Source organism: Rhinolophus ferrumequinum, chromosome 20 (assembly GCF_004115265.2).
Source record: "Rhinolophus ferrumequinum isolate MPI-CBG mRhiFer1 chromosome 20, mRhiFer1_v1.p, whole genome shotgun sequence".
NCBI lineage: Eukaryota > Metazoa > Chordata > Mammalia > Chiroptera > Rhinolophidae > Rhinolophus > Rhinolophus ferrumequinum.
This window is the reverse complement of record NC_046303.1, coordinates 1488492-1508455: the sequence shown is the minus strand read 5'-3', so window position 1 is coordinate 1508455 and position 19964 is coordinate 1488492. Positions and strand designations below refer to the sequence as shown.

Sequence of the window (19964 nt, the reverse complement as noted above, 5' to 3'; positions counted from 1 at the left end):
TGCCAAAAATATCACACCCCCACCTCACTGCAAACGTAAAAATCAACTCAAAATGGATCAAAGACCTAAATGTAAGAGCCAAAACTATAAAACTCCCAGGAGAAAGCACATGCAAAAATATTCCCGACCTTGGATTAGGCAATAGCTTCTAGATAAGACACAAAAAGCATGAGCAACAAAAGAAAAGATAGAACACACACACACACACACTAATAAATGAATTCAGTAAAGTTGAAAGACACAAAATCAGTATAAAAAATCGGTTACATTTCTATATACTAACAATGAACTATCAGAAATAGAAATTAACAATCCCATTTATGATTACATCAAAAACAATAAAATACTTAGGAATAAATTTAACCAAGGAGGGTGAAAGACCTGTACACTGAAAATTATAAAACATCAAAGAAAGAAATTGTAGAAGACACAGATAAATGAAAAGATATTCCATGTTCATGGATTGGAACAATTAATATGGTTAAAATGTCCACATTACCCAAAGCAATCTACAGATTCAATACAATTCCAATATCATGTTTTTAAAGAAATAGGGAAAAAAATCCTAGAATTTGTATGGAACCACAAAAGACCCTGAATAGCCAAAGCGATCCTGAGAGAAAAGAACAGAGCTGGAGGCATCATACTTCCAGATTTTAGACTATATTTAGAAAGCTATAGTAATCAAACCAGTATGGTTTTCAACAGCAAGGAGTTATAACCCCGATGGAAATGCTAAGTGGGCATGGCCTTGGGAAAATCTGTGTGGTGATGATGAACGTCTGGAATGAGGCAGCAGTTTAATACCTAAAGCAGAATTCCTTCTCACTGACCTGGAAGTGAGCCCATCGTTATGAATATTCTTGCCTATCTCTGAGTCATGAAACCAGTATGTTCTAAGTCAAAACCACTGTCAATCACACTTGTGTGTTGTAGAAAACGTGCACCTCTATTTCCCAGTTTCCACACGCGCTGAGATAACACCCAGCCTAATCAAGACGTCGTAACTGTGTGCTTCAAGCTTCAGCACTGCTCGGGAAGGCAAGACATTCCCATTTTATGTCAGGGTCTGACACAGAATGAACTTCAAGGGACTTTTATCATGACGCACACCGAGTAGCTTTTTTCTCTCTATTTAATGATATAACAGATAAGAAATTCTGAAAATTAAATGAAATGTCTGGAGCACTCTGAGAGGTCTTCGCAAAACCAATGTTTTAATGTTTGAAAAGGTTTTACCAAGGTTCTACTTTTCACTTCAGGCATTTAATTTCCTTTGTATTATCAGCAGTCTGTAAGCTGCCAAAGTCATTCAAAAGAACCAAGAAATAACTGCTCAGTGGCCATGGTTTGAGTTGCCTTTCAGTTGGCATTTTAAACCCATCTGCCCTAAACTGCTTGGAGCTTTGCAGCCCGTCCCCACGTCACCACAGGTTCACCCACGAACACCCTGCATTCTCCCATCAGGTTAGTGTAGGGCAGCTGTCCCGACGCTTCCTGCAAACCAGACGCTGTGAGCTTGTCTCATGGGTCCCTGGACGTGAGCCACATGTCAAGAGGGGGCCCCGAACCGCTGAGGAAACCAGTCCCTGGATTTCAGGGAGCCGCCCCTCCTTGATGGCCCACTGTGGTTTCAGAGAGAATATGCTGCTGCCATGGGCTTTGTTTCTTAAATATGGATCCAAAAGATGTTTATGCTTCCTGCTTTGAAGGCTAGGATAAGTCCATTCTCCAGGTTTAAGCCTGTACGCATGCACACACACACACACACACACACACTCTCGCACGGATCCCATCATCTAATAAAGGGGAGTTCTCTCAGGCACCTCAGATTGGTATTTAAACACAAGTGCACATGCAACATAAGAGAACAGTCACCCTTTCGGGGGCACTCCTTAAGCTTTGATTTTTATTCATTTTGATTTCCTTCTTTGCACCGGGAGAAGCCACCAATCTGATGAAGTAATGTCCTTTCAAAACAGTAAACTATACCCAATCCCATTTTTATACTGCCAAGATTTTGCCTTTGTGACCACTATGAAAACACTGTGAACTCCTGGCATCAAACGGCTCATTAAATTATAGATTTCCTCTGTGCACAGCAGCTACCCATCGTCTAGTCTAGTAATTTATTCGAGGAAGAGATTAACTTAATACACCACACACCTGTTCTAAACGACTCACGGTCGCTTCTGCTCACCATCTACTTTGCTGTCACTCGGACATTCCATCGGAGGTTTCCTTCCCTTGGTGCGTCACCATTTAGGACACACAGGCCCACTTTTAGAAACTGTCCAGAAACCATTAGCACAGTCCCAGTTTCTCAGGACCCCTCCCCAAACACAATTCTCCTTCAGATCAGCACTAGACACAGAGCAAAGTCTAAGGATTCAATAATTTCTCTTGCGGTTAATATAAATGGATAAACTCAACTATTCAAGCAGAGGCCTCAGATCGGGAAGAACCTAAGTCAGTGCAGTCTGAGGGGTGCACAGCTAAATAAGGGAAAGTGGGTGCAGGGGAAAATCGTTCTGCCCTTCTAGTCTGTGAATATTTTTATCATGTGCATGTATCACATATTCAAAAGTATTTAAAATGAGAATGCCAAATGCCACAGCAACAGCATAAAAATATTTTTCTGATTCAAAAGAATTTTAAAAATAAACTGATTTTTGAGACCAAAGTAGTTTCCATGCAAAGCCCAGAGGCTTTAAAATATACTTCTTGATGTACCAGCTCCAAGATAAAAAGCATCACTATTCCCCGTGGAAATCACAAGATATCCGTGTCATTACACATGATGATACCAAATGTTTACTTTTTATGCTAAATAATTTTGATGATCATCTAGCATGTTCAGGGTAGCAAACTGTACCAAAACCAAGTCTTCATTCCCATCAACCTCAGGATGCATAATACCTTTCCCAGTTATATCCAGGAAGAGAAAAGAAAAAGAAAATGGATCACAGTGTGCTGGTCCATTTAAAAGAGAAGTGTGTGTTTCAGGGAAAATAACATAGGATATAAAACCCAAAACAAAGAAAAATAAAGACAGCATTTTCCCGCAATGGTTCCTTTTCCACACACCCAGTTGCTGAAGAATCCTTCAGTGTTCAGAAAATCCAGACTCAAGCTTCTCATTCTCAAAAATCATATTTGACTCTACTTTTTTCAATGCCCTTGTTCAAAATTTATGACACTAGGCTCCCAAAAATATGTTGTCATTTCCTTTCTCTATAACTCCTCAATCTCTGAGAAAAAATAAATAAACAAAAAGAAAGGGTCTCCACTCACATTAATTCACACATCAGAGTTATTAACCAAAACCAGAGCTCTAACCTCCTGCTCAAAATTACATCTCTAATGTTTCCCTAAAATGCCCATAGAATTAAAAAAACAAAAAGTCATCACACAGAACAATAATGCAATGATCTTAGAGGGCATCTCAATAGATATTAGAAGGAGTTGGGTTTTTAAAAACTATCAAAAAACTTTTGTTTGGATCACAATAAGAATTCATTTCATAAAAGAGAATATGTTTTTTAAAAAAAGGTAAATAAACCTCATATCGACCCCTCACATAGGTAGTCAACCACCTGAATCCTGGCTGAGAAGCAGGACATACCCCAGCCAGGTCGGGAGACAGGACCTTGGCATCTGGGTGCTACTAAGACAGACTGCTTTTGTGTTCTGCACTGGTTCCAAGAACTGGAGGAAAGGCAGTGAAGGTGAGAAACAAGGCTACCTCAACACAAAGAACACGCACGAGGTAAAAGCCTACTAGATACCAAAACAGAAGGAAGAGCGTGGCGTCTCCACTGGGCCCCGGGCTGTATTCCTGCAGTCAGTATGCAGCCAGCGCCAACGGGGGCAGAGGACACGGCTCACCACTGCTGCCGATAAAATTCACCTTGATAAAGAGCTCACCTTTTCTAGGACAAGTAAAACAACACCCTAAAAATAACATGAATCGTGCAAAAGTAACAATATCCAGAAAATTTAGTGAGAGTATGTGTCTGAAAAATTCAGGGAATGTGCTGGCATGCCCCATGAAATGCAAGATGAAGAGCATCAGTAAGAAACTTAGTGTCCATGGAGAGAAATACTGAGATAAAACAGAAACAAAATGAAATAGGAAGTCTCCTAGGATGAGACATAATAGGCTGAAATAAGAAAGGACTGCCAGGAAACCGAAATTATTTTATTGAATTTAATTTTTAAAAATACCAAAAATAAAGAAATGCATAAATAGAAATACTATGAAGCCTTGATGTTTCCTGACAAAGAATTAATGGGTTTTGTTTTCTTGTTTGTTTTGGTTAAATTCAGAGGGAAGAAAATAAAACATAAATAGCTGAACAAAAAGCAAAGTAAGACTGACTGCCAGAAGACAATGGAGCCTTGTCCAGAAGGTTTCAAGAAAACTGTGTGACCTAAGAATAATTTGTACACCCAAGGTGTTTGGAACAAGTGAAGGCAACTGAAAGGAACACTCTGATATTCAAGGAATCAGAACATATATTCCCCACCCCAGTCACCCTTCATTTAAGGAAAACAACTAAATATAAGATGAATTTTATCAAAATTAGAGTTAGGCATTACTAAAATGAATGAAAAGGTTGGTGGTCAGTACTGAAACAGATTAAAATAGACATGTATCTAAACAAATGATACACGGATGCACATGCCTGTCTTTCTTTAAAGAGAGAGAAAAAATAATGCAAAAATAAAACAACCTGAACCTAAAATCCCAGAACACATTATCAAGACTGAAGACGAAAAATGCAGATCTGGTGATCCTCAAACTTACGTGTCTGAAATTCAAAAAATGTGTCCCTACTGATTCTGGTAATTCAAGTTTCTGAAAGGTTCAAAGGAATACAACATGATCAAATGGGATTACAGTGGCAATGCAAAGGGGATTTGTAGTTAATAAATCTAGACATCCAATTAAAGATGGAGATTAAATATATATTTTATCTTTACTGCCTCCCAAAAGTACATTAAAATAATATCACACACCACAGTGAAATCCAACTAATATAGAGTTTATGTAAGTCATGGCCATGTAGAGTTTTCATTAAGGTTTTTAATGCTCAAATATAAAATATGAGAGAATATCAAAGGAGCAATAGTTATTCAAAGGAAGTTTGCAACATGAACAACATAAGCAAAAACAGAAACAAAATAGAAAATAAGAAGTTAGAGATATCAGAGACAATGCCGAGAGAATATTTTTAAAGAAAAATATATCAAGATTTTTAGAGATAAGAGATATTTACATTTATGAAAAACAAGATGCCATCTTTTATAAAACAAGTAACTAGAGAGAGAAAAGAGCTCTTCAAAATATTTTTAAAAACCATACAATCATGTTTATGATTAAAATAGAATACTTGATAAGTAGTTGGAAGGTAAAGTTGAAGAAAAACTCCCAGAAAGTAGAACCAAAAGATTAAGATATTGCAAAAAGAAGAAAACATTTGACATTCTAGGGGACACCATGATTGAATAATGGAAGCCCAAGACAGACATAATAGAAAACACACAGGGAGAGAATTATGAAAGAAAAATAAAAACAAGAAAACTTCTTAGCACCAAAGGAAATAAGCTTACAGATTAAAACAATCCACACAACTCCAAGCATAATAATAAATTTTTAAAAAGAAGGCCCATGCCAAAGCACATCATCGTGCAATTTGAAAACACAGAAACAAAGAGAAGATCCTAAGATCTTCTAAGGAAAAAAAAAAAAAAAAGCATTCTAAAAATCAAGTTATAATGCACTGAATTTCTCAAAATCAACCCTAAATCCTAGAAGATCTTTGGAGAGGCAGCAGAGAAATGCATTCAAAATTCTGAGAAAATACGATTTCCAACCTAGAATTCTCAACCCAGCCAAACTATCAAAAACATGTGAAAATAACTAAATAAAGGAAATTTCTAGAAGATGCTCTCAGAAACAAAACAAAACAAAATAAAAAACTATAAACCAAGAAAGGGAAGACGTGGGAATAGGAAACAGAGGATCTAGTAGGAGACAGCACCAAAGCAAGCCCAGAATGATGGTGCAAGGTGACACCAGAACAGAGATAACAGCACATCTGAAGAAGGTTCAAATACAGGTTGCAGCAAAAGGCTCCAGAAACGCATGGAGACTAATTGATATGCTTGAATGGATTGTAAAAGGGCATATAATTCATAGAAAACAAATCAAACTAACAAAGACAAGTAATAACAAAAAAAAAAATGATGCAGGAAGGAATGTCGTGGCATTTCAGGGCTCACTGGTGAACAGTATTTATATAATCATAACAGTGTAAACTGCTGTGTGTGTTCTTTTAAAAAGTATATGAAAAGTGAGACAGTTCAAAAGACGAGAAAAGATAACTGATATTCATGATTTAGAAGTATCAGAAAAAAAATCACCATTCATTCCAGACAAAATATTCAGAAAAAGAAAGTTGTGAGTAAAAGATAAATAAATATCAGCTCTCCAGGTTTAAGAAAAATTGTAGAAAATCAAGTAAATTCCACCAATTGAAATAATAAAGAAAACTATATGAATATTAGAACTTAGGAAGTAATAGTCCTGCCTACCAAGAAAACTGGAGATCAAAAATACTAGGTCAAATAAAAGAAATAGGCAGAACGGAGGGTCACAACTTTAAAAGAAAAAAAACAGCACTAAGTAGCTTCCTTTATACACATTAACTAGTTAAACATAGAAGAGAAGGAAATGCTGTTTGCAGCACCATGGAGTTACAGGAAATGCATGGATATAGTCACATTTAATCAAGACTATCACAGGAACCCGCAAAGCGAAAGGAAGACAGCAGCACTGAATGATGAGGCTCAGCATTATAAATCTTTCGATGCTTTTACAACTGTTTATGTCTACAAATGCTTCACAGTTGGAAAAGTCACTGGTGAGGGAGGGCTGATGAGCGCAGACAATGGACGAACCCTGATTTCAACACCCCAAGCTCATATGTGAACTCTCCTACAGCTCAATGCAAGCTGTGAGTCAGAGATTGCATTTGACATTCACAAATCTTTGGACAAAGGAAAAGAAGTGTCTCGAGCTGGTGCTCTTCCCATCCCCCGCCCCCAGCAGCCTCTCCTGTTTATTAAAGAAGATAGGTTCTAGACTAGAATATCCTGAGGAAAAAACACACTCTGAATGTATAGAAACCTCAGCTGGACTCTTGTATTCAAATGTCTGGGAAAGGAAGCAATTGCCTATCATATTCCCCTTCGGTGCACATCATCCCTTAATTAACACAATGCTTGGGGACAAGCCTCCGCCAGGGGACTCCCAGAGCCTTCCTGATACCACTCTGCAGTGACACAAACAGATGACTGGAGACGATGTAATTATCCCGGCACCACCGTAGATGGGTGCAGAAACACACTTGTGGGCACAAGATGAGGCCCAGCAAGAAGTGACACATCACAGCACACCACGCAGGAGAGCTCAGCGGCCCTCTATGTACTGAAAGCACTTTCCACCTGACATGATCACCTTCGCGGCCCCAGCTGTGCATTGAGCCTGTCGGTGTTGGGTCAGAAAAGATGTCCTGAATGCCACCGGCCACACCTAAGGTAACGACGTGTGAGCAGCACGAGGCAAACGTGGACAGGTGCACGTGCACAGAACAGGCATCCTGGTCTCCAACTAACAGCATCTCGGCACATCCTGCACTCGGTGGGAGCACCACGCAGAAGACACTGACGTCTCCTAGAAACACGACGGACGTGCAATGACCGCCCGTGCGTGTCCTCTGAGGGCCACGCTGACGGCTGAGTTTGGGGCTGTCTGCGGTCTGCGCCCTCTGCCACGTCATCGCGGGACCCGGAAACAGGCACCGCTTTCTTTTACAGATAAGACTGTTAGAGCTTGGAGGTCCCTGGCTCCAGGAAAGGAAAATGCAAATAACAATGTAAGCATGTGGAGAGAGGTGTCGAGAACACGCTGGCACAGAAACCCGGGGGGTTACAAGGCAGGTGTGTCTGCCAGCGGTCCTGAAAACCACTTCTGACGTGTAACCCCAAACACGGCTGAAATGAGGGAGAAACTGGACTGTCATTGCAGCTGTGCAGGTACGTATGCATGCATATGACCATGTGTAGGTAGATATGTAGACAGATTCTCTTTTCAAAACTGGGGACTCCAAGAATAAAAATCACTTTCATGTAAGATTAGAGAGGATTTCCCTCCATTGCTTTCCTCACTCTGTATTAGTGTTGTTAAATTGCCACTGAATTTAAAATGGGAGAGAAACAAATTTTCAAGTAATTCCTAGTTGGCGAGGTTGTGATTGAAACTATTCTAATTTGTGATTCATGTTAGTCTAAAGGATGATAAGGCTTCTATAAGCAATAAATGAGTGCTAGGTTTTGTACTGGTATTGTAGTGCTTTAACTGAAGCACAGTATTCTGTGTATAAATTCCCACGTGCTATACCCATAACACGCAGGAATTTGAGGGGTTGTAGCACTTAACAGTTACTGCTCACATGAATTCTACAGCACTGGGCATTTCAGAAGGGAAGAAACACAGGGAGAAGGTCCGTCCCGACTGCACACCGTGAAATGGCGCAAGCGCCAAAAATGCTGGTCCCAGCTGGGAAGTGAAAGCCGGTGTCTGAACCGAGTGTTTCTACTGTTTATTGTTTAATTCCCTGACAACCTGCATTTCCTGCAAAATACATGCTCATTCTGGTATCTGTCAGCTGCCTTTCAAAAACAACGTGATGTCTTGCTGTGCCCTTTTTTCACATTTTAGGCAATAAGTCTATAGATTACTGTTTCTTTGTGTGTGTGTTTCTTTCTCTCTCTCAAATAATTCAGGGAAGAGCCAGAGCATGAGATTTGGAGCAGAAAATTAGACCCAAAGCCTCTGCCCCTTTCTAGAAGCCTCTCTCAGGTATGCCACTTAAGCCTCTGAATCTCACATTGCTTATTAGTTAAATGAAGAGAATATCCTATTCCCAAGGTTGTTAGAATGATAGAAGAGATCAAAAGTGTTAAGCCCGTAACGTAATGCTTCGTGAATGGCAGAGTCGCCAAAACTGGGGCGATCGTTATTAGCATTTATTTTGTCTGGGGGTTGCAAACGCAAACGCTGTCAGGACCCACACAGTTGACCTGAACACGCGATGGTATCAGCAGTGAGGCAGCATGGCACGGGGGACTGTACCACGGGGGCAGTGCGCGTCCTGACGCAGGGCTGTCCACTCCAGAACGGAGACCCTGCGCTGGCCAAGCAGACGCCACACGGCTCTGGGTCTGCAGTCTCCCACCTGTGACCTCTGTCATCATGTCAAGAGCACGTGGCACTTCACACCAGCTGTAATGGTCAGTTTTGAAATGAATTCTTTAGATATGTTCTCAAGTCTGGGGCTGGGAATTCATAAAATCTAAAAATTAAACGAGAGCATTGTTCTCTTCTTGAGACATGATGTCTCACAGCAAGACGTCATGTTGTTTTTGAAAGGCAGCTGACAGACACCTCACAGGAAAGGGATTTAATGTAAGAAATGTCTGAATCAACAGGTTTCAGTTTGGTAGAATGTGATCAGCTTCATGGGTAGTAGGTGCCATGTTCCCCGGAAAACAAGACCTCACCAGACAGTCGGTTCTAATGCGTCTTTTGGAGCAAAAATTAATATAAGATAAGACCTAGTCTTATACTATATTATATAAGACTGGGTCTTATATTATGTTATGTTATATTACATTATAGTATATTATATTATATGACACCAGGTTTTATATTATAGTAAAATAAGACCGGGTCTTATACTAATTTTTGCTCCAAAAGACGCATTAGAACTGATCATCCGGCTAGGTCTTATTTTCGGGGAAACACGGTATATCTCAGCCATCTAAGGGGTTAAAAACTCTATTGTGTTCTAATTACCCATTGAATTCCTTGAATTCCAACGTACAATTAACATTACAAATAATTAAGGTTAAAAATATAATTCATGCAAGTGTGATTTCGTTATAATTAAACTAATTATACAGATACATAGCATAATAAGGGACTTGCAGACCGTTATGGAGATATAAATTCGTTCTTGCTTTCAAGAGCAGCCATTTGGATTTCATTTTCCAATTATTTTAGAAATGATGGAATGAGATGATAAGGGAGAGAGTCAGCCTTCCAGGGATGAGAACATAAACCACACATTTTTGTTTCCTTTTGAATTCTGATTATTTTGTCCATATGTACTTATAAACAAAGAAGTCACCAAAAAAAGGCACCATCCAAACAAAACCACCTTCTCACTTCTACTTCAGGGAAACCAACAACAGTACTTGACAGAGCCTCAATTACACCCAGCGGGAGTCCCCTCCAGAATGTTAAGTAGAACCTACAACTCTGTTCACAACACCTCAAACACTTTCTTGACTGATAAATTCTCTCCATTTTCTCTTCTTGAACATAATTAGCTCCCAATGTTGACTTTTTATCAGTTGACACAGGCTGACCAGAGTATAATTGTATTCTCTGCCCGTACACCGCAAGCTGTAAGTTAAGAGCCAATGCGGATGGCAAAGTGATTAAACAGGTAGCATTTGCAGTGAGGTGGCTAAGTTTTCAGGTCTCTAACATCCCACATTTAAGTGGAAAGGGAATAGTCCGTAAGTGATGCATGCCTGCAACTGGGCAAGGTGCTTCCATAGGAGACCTCATCGCGTCTTCATTCAAACACTTGAGTTGCCATTATCCTAGAACACAGATGAGAAACCTGGACTGGCGGGAAAGGAGGAAAGACAGGAAAAGGGAGAGCTGAAGGAGCAAACGGGATAACCAGGCACAAGCTTTCGGATACATTGTACATCTATCAGAACCGAAGCCAGAAAGAGAGAACCCAAAACAGACACAACCTAATTTTTCACCTCTGAGGAGAGGATGACTGGAAAGCAATTAATTATCTTGAAAACTGGATAAATGAAAAGGAAAAAAACAAACATTCATCTGTCATTTTTCATATGAACTATACCTCTGGGTAATCAAATAAAATACAGTGAAAGCAACTCCTTATAAAAGTATTCAAGCTGGGAAATGAAAACAAAGGGATAAGAGTTAGGATATCACCCTTTTGCAATCTCCACTGAACAAAAGAATGCATTAATCAAGACTGCTAACACTGAAAGAGTGACTTCATCATCTCTAACAATCAGCAAAGTCCACAGGCAGCTCCGTCTCCAAGTCCAAGGGCCCGGGATCAAGAGCTAGACGGTAAAGAAAAGGAGATGGAGCGGAAACCCACAGATCATGACACTTCAAAGTCATACCAAGTTACTACAAATGAGCAAGACCAAACTGTGTGTCTTGGCACACCCTTGGGTTACAAAGCCGGTCAGAACCCACTGAGTGGGAGGGGCTGTGTTGGGAAGCGTGACCCTGGGTCAGCTGTCAGGGTTTTATTTCCTGGCCTGAGTCTTGGTTACAAGAAAGTTGGCCTTACAACAATGCACAACGCTACATGTTTTCACAATCAGGACAGGGTTACCCTTGAAGGGGAGAAGCGCCAGGAAAGGGGTCTAGGTCTTGTGCTGTTTCTTAAGTTGGGTACAGATTATAAACATGTGTTCACTTTGTGAAAACGCACGGAGATGTTCTTTTCTACATGTAACTTACACTTCAACAGAAACTTTTACAAGGGAATTTTCTAAAATATCAAACCAAGGAACACAAGATTTTGAATATCTAGAAATACCCTTCAATGCAAATTTTCAAAAGACTAAATCAAACTTATATATGTCATTTAGAGAATGATGATAGCAATAATATCACTCATTAAATTTTTAGGATCAAGATAAAGCTGTAATAAGAAGCATATTTATAAACTTAATGATTCAATTATTTATTTAAAGAAAAAATATGTTAAAAATCATTCAAATCAAGAAGTTAAAAATCAATCAACAAAACTATTAGGTTGGAGCAAAAGTAATTGCAGTTTTTGCAATTTTTAACCTTTTAAACCACAATTACTTTTGCATCAATCTAACAGACTGAGAAAAGCATGTTGGAAAGGTTAATAAGAATGACAAAATTTAATAAATTTGCAAACTGAGTTGAGTTGCTAAAGAAATTCAACCTTTCATTCTTTTTGAAGTAAAATAGTCAAAGTCTGAAAAGTACAAAGGTAATTTTATAGGGAAAAAATTACAAGCATACAGGTATAAGGCTAGAAAGAAAATGCAAATCTTATGATGATAATTATACCTCTATGACAAAGTAGTTAAAATTTTTCAGCTGAATTTTGTAAGAAAATATAAATTGTCAAAATGTAACAAAAATAAAACTAATTTAATAGTAAGGATTAGAAATGACAGATTTCAATACCAAACTCATTTTTCTTATGAATCATAAATTTAAAATACTACATAAAATTTAGCAAACAAGAAAGATTTAAATCCATGACAAAATAAAGTTTTGTCAAATCAATGATCAAAAATATTTCATTTATGATTATAAATATGTGAAGAGAAAAAGAACTATAAAATATATTGATGTGTATGAATGCTAAATTAGTAAGTCAGAGAAAGACAAACACCATATGATCTCACTTACATGTGGACTCCAAAGTACAAAATTAACGAACAAACCATAAAAGAAAAGAAGTGTGGGGTGCAGAATGAACACAGGACATCCATATTGGGACACACATGATGGCCTGTGGAGGACAAGCTAGAAAACAGCAGTACTGCCCGAAAGAGGAGGCCCAGGTGGCTGGATGGAAACCAGCCCACCCCTCTGGCCACCTCAGGCCACGGGACACTCAGGACATTGGAAGCTGTATCCGATGGTGAAGCAAGAAGGACCAGGTACTGGCTGTCCCCTACTCACCTGAGTGACACAAGCAGCGAGCAAATACCTGCCACGTGTGTGGCCTCCAAGGAAGGTCAGACTGCCTGCTTCTGCTGTTGTGACCTGAGCCTCTGCTATGGCCACACATACTGAGCTCACTACATTCGCGTTCACTGACTCTTTGCCTCCTTCTGAGGAGCGGTACTGAAGGTACATTTGGGGGAAATGATGTCTGCAGATTTTGTTCCACGGACCAAGGGCATGCGGGGGTTTGCTGGCTCCATTACCAACTCTACAGGCAACAAATAGGATTACATCTGGATTTTACCCCGTGGGAGTCCTGATGATGGCATGTCCTGAGCTCGGAGGGATGTCCCCACTCAGCATTTTGAATGTGGTGCTCTTCCCAGCTCCGTTCACCCCCAGAAGCCCAAAGCACTGAGAGGAGAAAACAAGTTAAACAATAAAATCAAAATTATATCAGAAACAGCACTTGCTTTCTGCTACCTGTGAGGTGCCATTTTCCATTGTGATGCTCGTGACAAGCCAGTGATTAGAACCCACATGTACATGACATCTTGGTTGGTTCAGGGACCTGGAGCATCTCTTCACAAACTATCCAAGCCTTCTCTTACCCCGTGGCATATAGCTGATGTCTGAAGCCACAGTAAGAACAGCTGGATAGATGGCAGAGGTCGCATAGCTAGTCTTGCCGTTGAGTACAAACAAACCACAGGACAAGCTCTAGTTAACACCCTGTCCTGCTCAACCACGGACAGTGTCAGGATGTCCCCTGGTCACTTTAGAGGTCTCCTGGCTTCTCTGCACCACCAAACACTCACATGGGAAGCACCTGCTGTCCCCGTGCGGCAGTTCATGGCTGCCAGTCACGATATAACCTGCCTTGAATTTCTCAGGAGCTTGGAACAACATGAGTGCAAGATTCTCTCTTACTTTTAACAGTTAATGAAAGTAATCATTTCTGGAGCTGATTTCCTTATGCAATTAAGCACAAATCAGGAACATTTCCAGGGCTTCTGTCAGTTCTGATTAAACATTTGTTCTCAGATTAATGCCACATCCATGGAGCAAAGCATCTGAGCTATGGCTATGGTGTGTCGCCTTCTTTACTATCCAGGACAGCATTTCACTAGATGGGCTTAACTGGCCATTTATAGAGTCATGAACTCTAAGTAAGAGGCAGCAGTGGTTTCCTGAACTAACTGGATTCATACAGTATTGGCACTCAGTAAAAAGTCACCCACAGCCCACATAACTGTTAAACCTCCCCAAACACATGAAATTTTAAAATTATCGAACAGAATAAAGCCCATCCCTCAATCAGCAAAGTTCTCTCCAGAGAAAGAGCCAAGAGAGTGCCTACTGATTTTGCAGACATTCCTGAAATTTGAAGGCTGCTCTGGGCACTGACTGCAGATCTTCTGAGAATAACACAAGCAGATCAATAACTAGAGTTACACAGGTTTGCAACCAAAAGGGTAGAACTAGGCGCTTCTTACCTCTCCTCTCTTGATGCCCACACTTATGTCTTGCACAGCAGTGGTCCTCTTGAAAAAGTTCCGGTAACTTTTACTAAGGTTGTATAACACGAGGATGTCCCCACTGGTTCGTCCTTTCAACACCCTCATTTGCTCTTTCTCCACATCTGTGTCCTTACAAGACGTGACTGTGCCTTGGATGGCAGAGTGACCCCTGGGAAGACAAAGTCAGAGTTCATTCACACCGGGGGAATTGGGGTAGAAGAATCCAGAGAGAGAGGAAGGTCAGAGACCTGTCCAAACAAGGGATGACCTTGGGACTCCAGTGTCAGCTCTGGGCCACGCCCCCTAGCTCTGCCGGCCTGACCACTGACGACCAGCAAGAATCACTGTCCCTCCACTGACGTGAAGGGAACGGTCGTGTTCCTGAAGACAGTGAGAGCACAGACCCCAAACTAGAACCATTTTTCAACTGTATGAAAGATAAAATCACGCCAAACTTCGTGCTAGATGGAAAAAGAATTTATCACAAAATTAATTGTAAGGAATCAAGTTGTCTAAGCAATTTTAGCCAATAGGTCATTTACTAAATTAGACTGTCCATAAAAGCACCCAGACATCACAATTCTGCAGTGCATGTCGGACTGTGAAAAGGACGGCACAGCAAGCCGTGGCCCAGCACCCTGACAGCATGGCTAATATGCATCTGTCAGGTGAACACAAAGTCATGTCCAGCTCTAACGTATCCATTCAAAATCTGAGCTGCTCAGTTTTCAATCTTTCTATGGTTTTTCAATCTGGTGCATTTTAACTTCCAAGTAAATTTCAATTTCCCTGTAAACGGTAACACGCTGACATGTGAATCATTAAATGGGTTCAGACCGCTGAGTTGGTGTCGTACCAACATGACTGCTGACTCCCACGCCAGTGGGCATGCCGCCAGGGCTTAGACCCTGTGGAGACCTGGGTTCTTACAGACAAGCAAGGCCAGCGGCATGACCACAGGACGGGCAGTGCCCGGAGGGGACGGAAGCGAGGTGGTGGGCTCACCGGTTGGCACTGACACCAGCAGCCGGCGCTGGTCGTGGACGCTGTGTAGCTGGACAGGCAGGGACTGCCGGGCCCTCCTACACTTTGCCATGATGCAGATAAGACAGTGGACACGATTTCCTGCATGAAGGACTTATAGCCAAGCAGAGCAAGGATCATAGAGACACTGTAAACCAACACCGACACACCCCGCTGGAGAAATACAGGCTGTAATGGCAACAACCAGCTCTGGGAGGCAGCGAGGGGACAGGGGGAGATGGCAGGAGTGGGACAGGTCAGTCCTGGTAGTCGGCCAGACCAGGCTAGTGACCAGGTGCGTCACGAGAGCTTCCCGGAGCACGAGGTGCCCCACCTGAGGGGCCTGGTCACACACCTTGGGCTTTGTCCTTCAGGCAACGGTCAGTGGCCTGCTTAGACGTGGATTGTAAATTGTAAAATGAAATTACCCCGGTGACACCACCACGGTGACTGTCATATGTAAGAGAGTGGGAGGCGTCTCTCCCACCAGCGTCTAAATTAGATTAACTTCCCGGCTCTATAAGCTCAATGTTGACAAAGAACAACAAACACTGACTATTTACCGTGGGTACAGAGATGTTCTTCTAGAATACGGTTTAACTTAAACTCTACAAAGTAAGGGTAACACAAGTTAAAGAAAGTCTTCTCCTTAAGGAAAATCTTTCATACTGCGGGAGAACAGAGCCACCTGAGGGCTGCCCAGTGGTATTCTACAGCAGTTTTAAAACATCCAACCATGGAGGGCTGATCACAGAATCAATTATGTTTAAAAGGCCCTCAGAATTCTATTCCAATCTCAGTCAGATACTGAAATCCCTTCCAGAGTGAGTGTGGCCCATTCTCTCCCCGTGAGCAGGTTAGAGAGGCTACGAGGGAGTGACGCCAGCATCATGGCAGCATAAGATGCCCTTTCTTATTTGGCCCCATTTTTTAACTAGTGATTAGGCATCCACCCACGAACAGGAGTGCTCTGTGGGATCCAACACCACATGCCGAGGAAATAGATCATGAAATGACTGAAAGGGGACAATTCTCTAAGAGGATCAACAAAAAATATCAATAGTGTATCTTTATAATTTTTAGTAGGTTCTCCTAAACCTACTAAAAATGGTCCTAATTAGAAATTTCTCCATGGAGGTTCCCTCACGTGGAAAGAATATGTCATGGATTCAGGCCCTACGGGTCACGGAGGGACCGTTGTGGACCCTACACAAGAAAGTGCATTCCTTCCTTGTCTACTTAACTGTGTTGGCTGACATCTCAGACATCCTTGCAGGGCCCCCTGAATCCTACCTGGAAGACGTACACACACGCACACGTACAGAGCACGTTCAAGATCTATATTCACACACATGCTTGTCCTCGCCTGACGGAGAAGACGGCGTTAACACAACAGGGTCTGCGAGGACCAGTGGGTGTCGGCACTGGGTTTCCACGCATTCCTGCCTCTAGGAGTTAAGCTGTTGCACCGCAAACATAATTACATTATCATCCAAATTCACCTCACGTGCTTCCATCAAAGTGAAAGGGAAATCGAGCCATTTGAAAGGGAAAAATTCATTGAGACACTACAGTCACTGGAACAATTATCTCACAGGTTGGCGCCTTATCTTCTGACATTCTTCCTCATGTCCACGACTCATACCAATCAAAAACAGAAAACAACGAAAGCAACATAAAGCCTAACTCATCAGAACTGTGAGCGCCCACCAGACACATTTCTCGTAGCCTCCAGGATGGAGGTGTTCTCTCCCTCTTCGTTCAGAAGTCGGAGCCACTCCAGGACCTACCTGCAGCTCCGCACCAGGTCCCAGTGCAGGAGAACCCTTAAAAGGAGAAGAACCGAGCCTTGCAAGGCCAGCTGCACGAAGATCCAGCCCAGGAAGCTCATCTCAAAGGGGCTCACGTAGGAATCGATGCCAAAGCTGTGCGTCAGGTCGTACTGGATCTGATTGTAACAGAGTTCTATCAGGCCTTGGCCCAGGCAGAACTGAGGGAAAATGGTAAAGACCCACTTGAGGACGTCGTAGATGTCCTGTAAATTCTGTGCAGGAAAAGAAAGAGCAAAGAAGTCCAATGAAACACCCCTCACAACTGCCACGTCCCTGTGTCCCTGTGTCCCTGCGTCCCAGGTCCTCACAGGCCCAGCCGCTTGATGACAGGCCAGAGGGCAGCAGACCAAAGGGGACCATCCGACTGCGCAGCCATACGCTCTCAGAACTGGACCCTGCCGGGGTCCCCTCACCGTCTTCCTTCCAACGTCTCCCTATGGAACGGGGGTGTCTGTGCCATGCCTGCCCCACCCTCCCGCTTGGAAGCACATGACTCGACTGCTTCATAGGTTCACAGCCCGAGAGGGATTTTGCCTCAGGGTGAATCATACCTCAGTCACCCACACCTGATTTAGATGAGATTTCCATGACATTTTGGACTTTAGAGTTGACGCTGAAATGAGCTAAGGCTTTGGGGACTGTCAGGTGGAACGAATGTATTTTTCATGTGAGAAGGTCATGCATTTGGGGGACGTCAGGGTGGAATGGTATGGACTGGAGGTCTGAGACCCCACAACTCATCTGTGGGTATTGGGAGGTGGTTAGGATTCGATGGAGGCACGAGGGTGGCGCCATGATGGGATTAGCGTCCTTTAGGGGAACGGGAAGACACCTCAGAGCTTCCCATCTCCCTGTGCCATGAGGACACACTGAGGAGGTAGCCATGTGCCAGCCAGAGAGGTTTCACCTGAATCTTCAGGCACCTTGACCTTGGACTCGCAGCCCCAGAACCGTGAGAAACACGTCTGCTGTTTAGGGCAGGTCTGTGGTGTGTGTCAGCAGCCCAGGCTGAGACACGTGGGTAACAGTACGTCACAGGTGACACTAGTTTTAGGTGAGTGCGTAATAGTAGCAGCTGTGCAGAATGCCGGCTTAATACTTAGTGTCTAATAATTGCTAACTCCATGTAGTTGTCGTCATTAAACCTGTCGGAATGAAGTGCTGTTACAAGAACAATGAAGAATAAGGGAGGAGATGGAAAGAGATCAAATAGTATGTAATCGTAGAGAAAACAGAACAGCACAAAAAGACAAGCTGTATATTTGCACAATTTCTAAATTGAATACATGTAAAAATTCAGCACCTCCTATAAACTTGTTTACTGTCTTTAGCATCAGTGCTTTATGAAGACCAGTTTTATTTCATAATGAGGTTAAAATTATTACAATGTTAATCATTGTCCACTAGGTGCTTTCTGCGAAATACTCTATGCTTCCCATTTTACTGAACCTTTTTGCATTTCATTCTCCCAATAAATGGACAAGGTACTGGGAAATACACTGTTACCAGGAAGGAAACAAAGTCTCCAGAGACGGGTTCATGTGTCCAGGCCACAGCTGGGCCGGGCCACCCCCTGCCCCGGATTCTGGCCCAGATTCTGGCCCCCGAGCATGAGGTCTCCCCAGCAAGGGATGCAGCCCTTGTAGCAGATGCACTGAGACGCCGCCCACTGTCTGACCGTCACACTCAGTGTGGCTACTTTAAGGGGCTTCGCCCAGAAAGACCCAAGAAGCACTGGAGGGAGCAGGAGAAGCTGACTCACGTCTGACAGTCTCTCTTTATGTGCAAGTTCCATAATGAATCCAAGCCACAGGATCAGTACTAAAAGCCAGGACAACCCATAATCTCTGGGAGCAAAATCATCATGACGTGTACATGCAATACACACAGTGAATGTGTCGTGTCATAAATATCAAAGACTAGACCCACCAGTTGTCAGTTTTGTATTTCATAGATGGGGCCCAGTTTTCCCTCATAATACAACCTTAGAGCCCGACAGTATAAGCGTAGTCTTATATAGCGGGATGATTTGGGGGCAAGAGAAAAATTCAGTGAAGACTTTAGGAGCGTGTGTTGTTACATTGCGGTTTACTGTCTTTTGCAAATAGACAGAGACAGGAAAACGTGGAAGCCCCATTGAATTTTCCTTTAGGTCCTGTCGTCACTGATAGCATTCTTTATAGATTTCAACCAGTCCTAAAGGGACTTATTGATCCTACTTCGCATTGTAAATCACCCATTTACAATGTTTCTTAAGCAAACAATGTCAAAATAAAGAGCAGAGGAGAAGTCCTCAGCAAAGCACCAAAATGCCTTTTGTTATTTGTGAACAACCGAGCTAGACCCGCTTCCTGCAAACAACCTGCTGCCGGATGATTTCTCCCCAAGCCACTGCTTGTAAGTGGCAGGGACAAGGCCCCCCACGGCCTGTATTAGCCTCTCAGGGAGGCCAAGCTTCCCGCCAGTTACCTCCCTGGGTCTGTACCCTCCTCCTGCCTTCCTCTTCCTTCTGTGATTGTCCCCTGGACCAGGTCTCTGCCTCGACTCTCTGACCGTAGGGATGACCGACCTGAGTCAATTTTCCTCCTCACCTCTGTGCATGGCCACTTCCCTCACGCCATGTCATTCGAGGACGGATGGGGGACGAGGGAAGCGGTACTCTGCCTGGGCTAATTTATACTTCCTCTTCAAGCTAAAGCCAACCCACTGTGCTTCAAGTTTGCTGTTTAAAGGCTC

General features: G+C 42.5%; 1 protein-coding gene across 1 annotated transcript in view; it reads right to left on the bottom strand.

Moving 5' to 3' along the window:
- ABCA13 (ATP binding cassette subfamily A member 13) overlaps positions 1–19964 on the bottom strand; it is a 241923-nt gene that overhangs the window by 26081 nt on the left and 195878 nt on the right. The window contains exons 49-51 of the mRNA XM_033088866.1: positions 17187–17440; positions 14350–14542; positions 13158–13267 (exon numbers count right to left, since the gene is read on the bottom strand). Coding sequence (XP_032944757.1) covers positions 13158–13267; positions 14350–14542; positions 17187–17440 — 557 coding nt within the window. The remainder of the gene's footprint in view (positions 1–13157; positions 13268–14349; positions 14543–17186; positions 17441–19964) is intronic.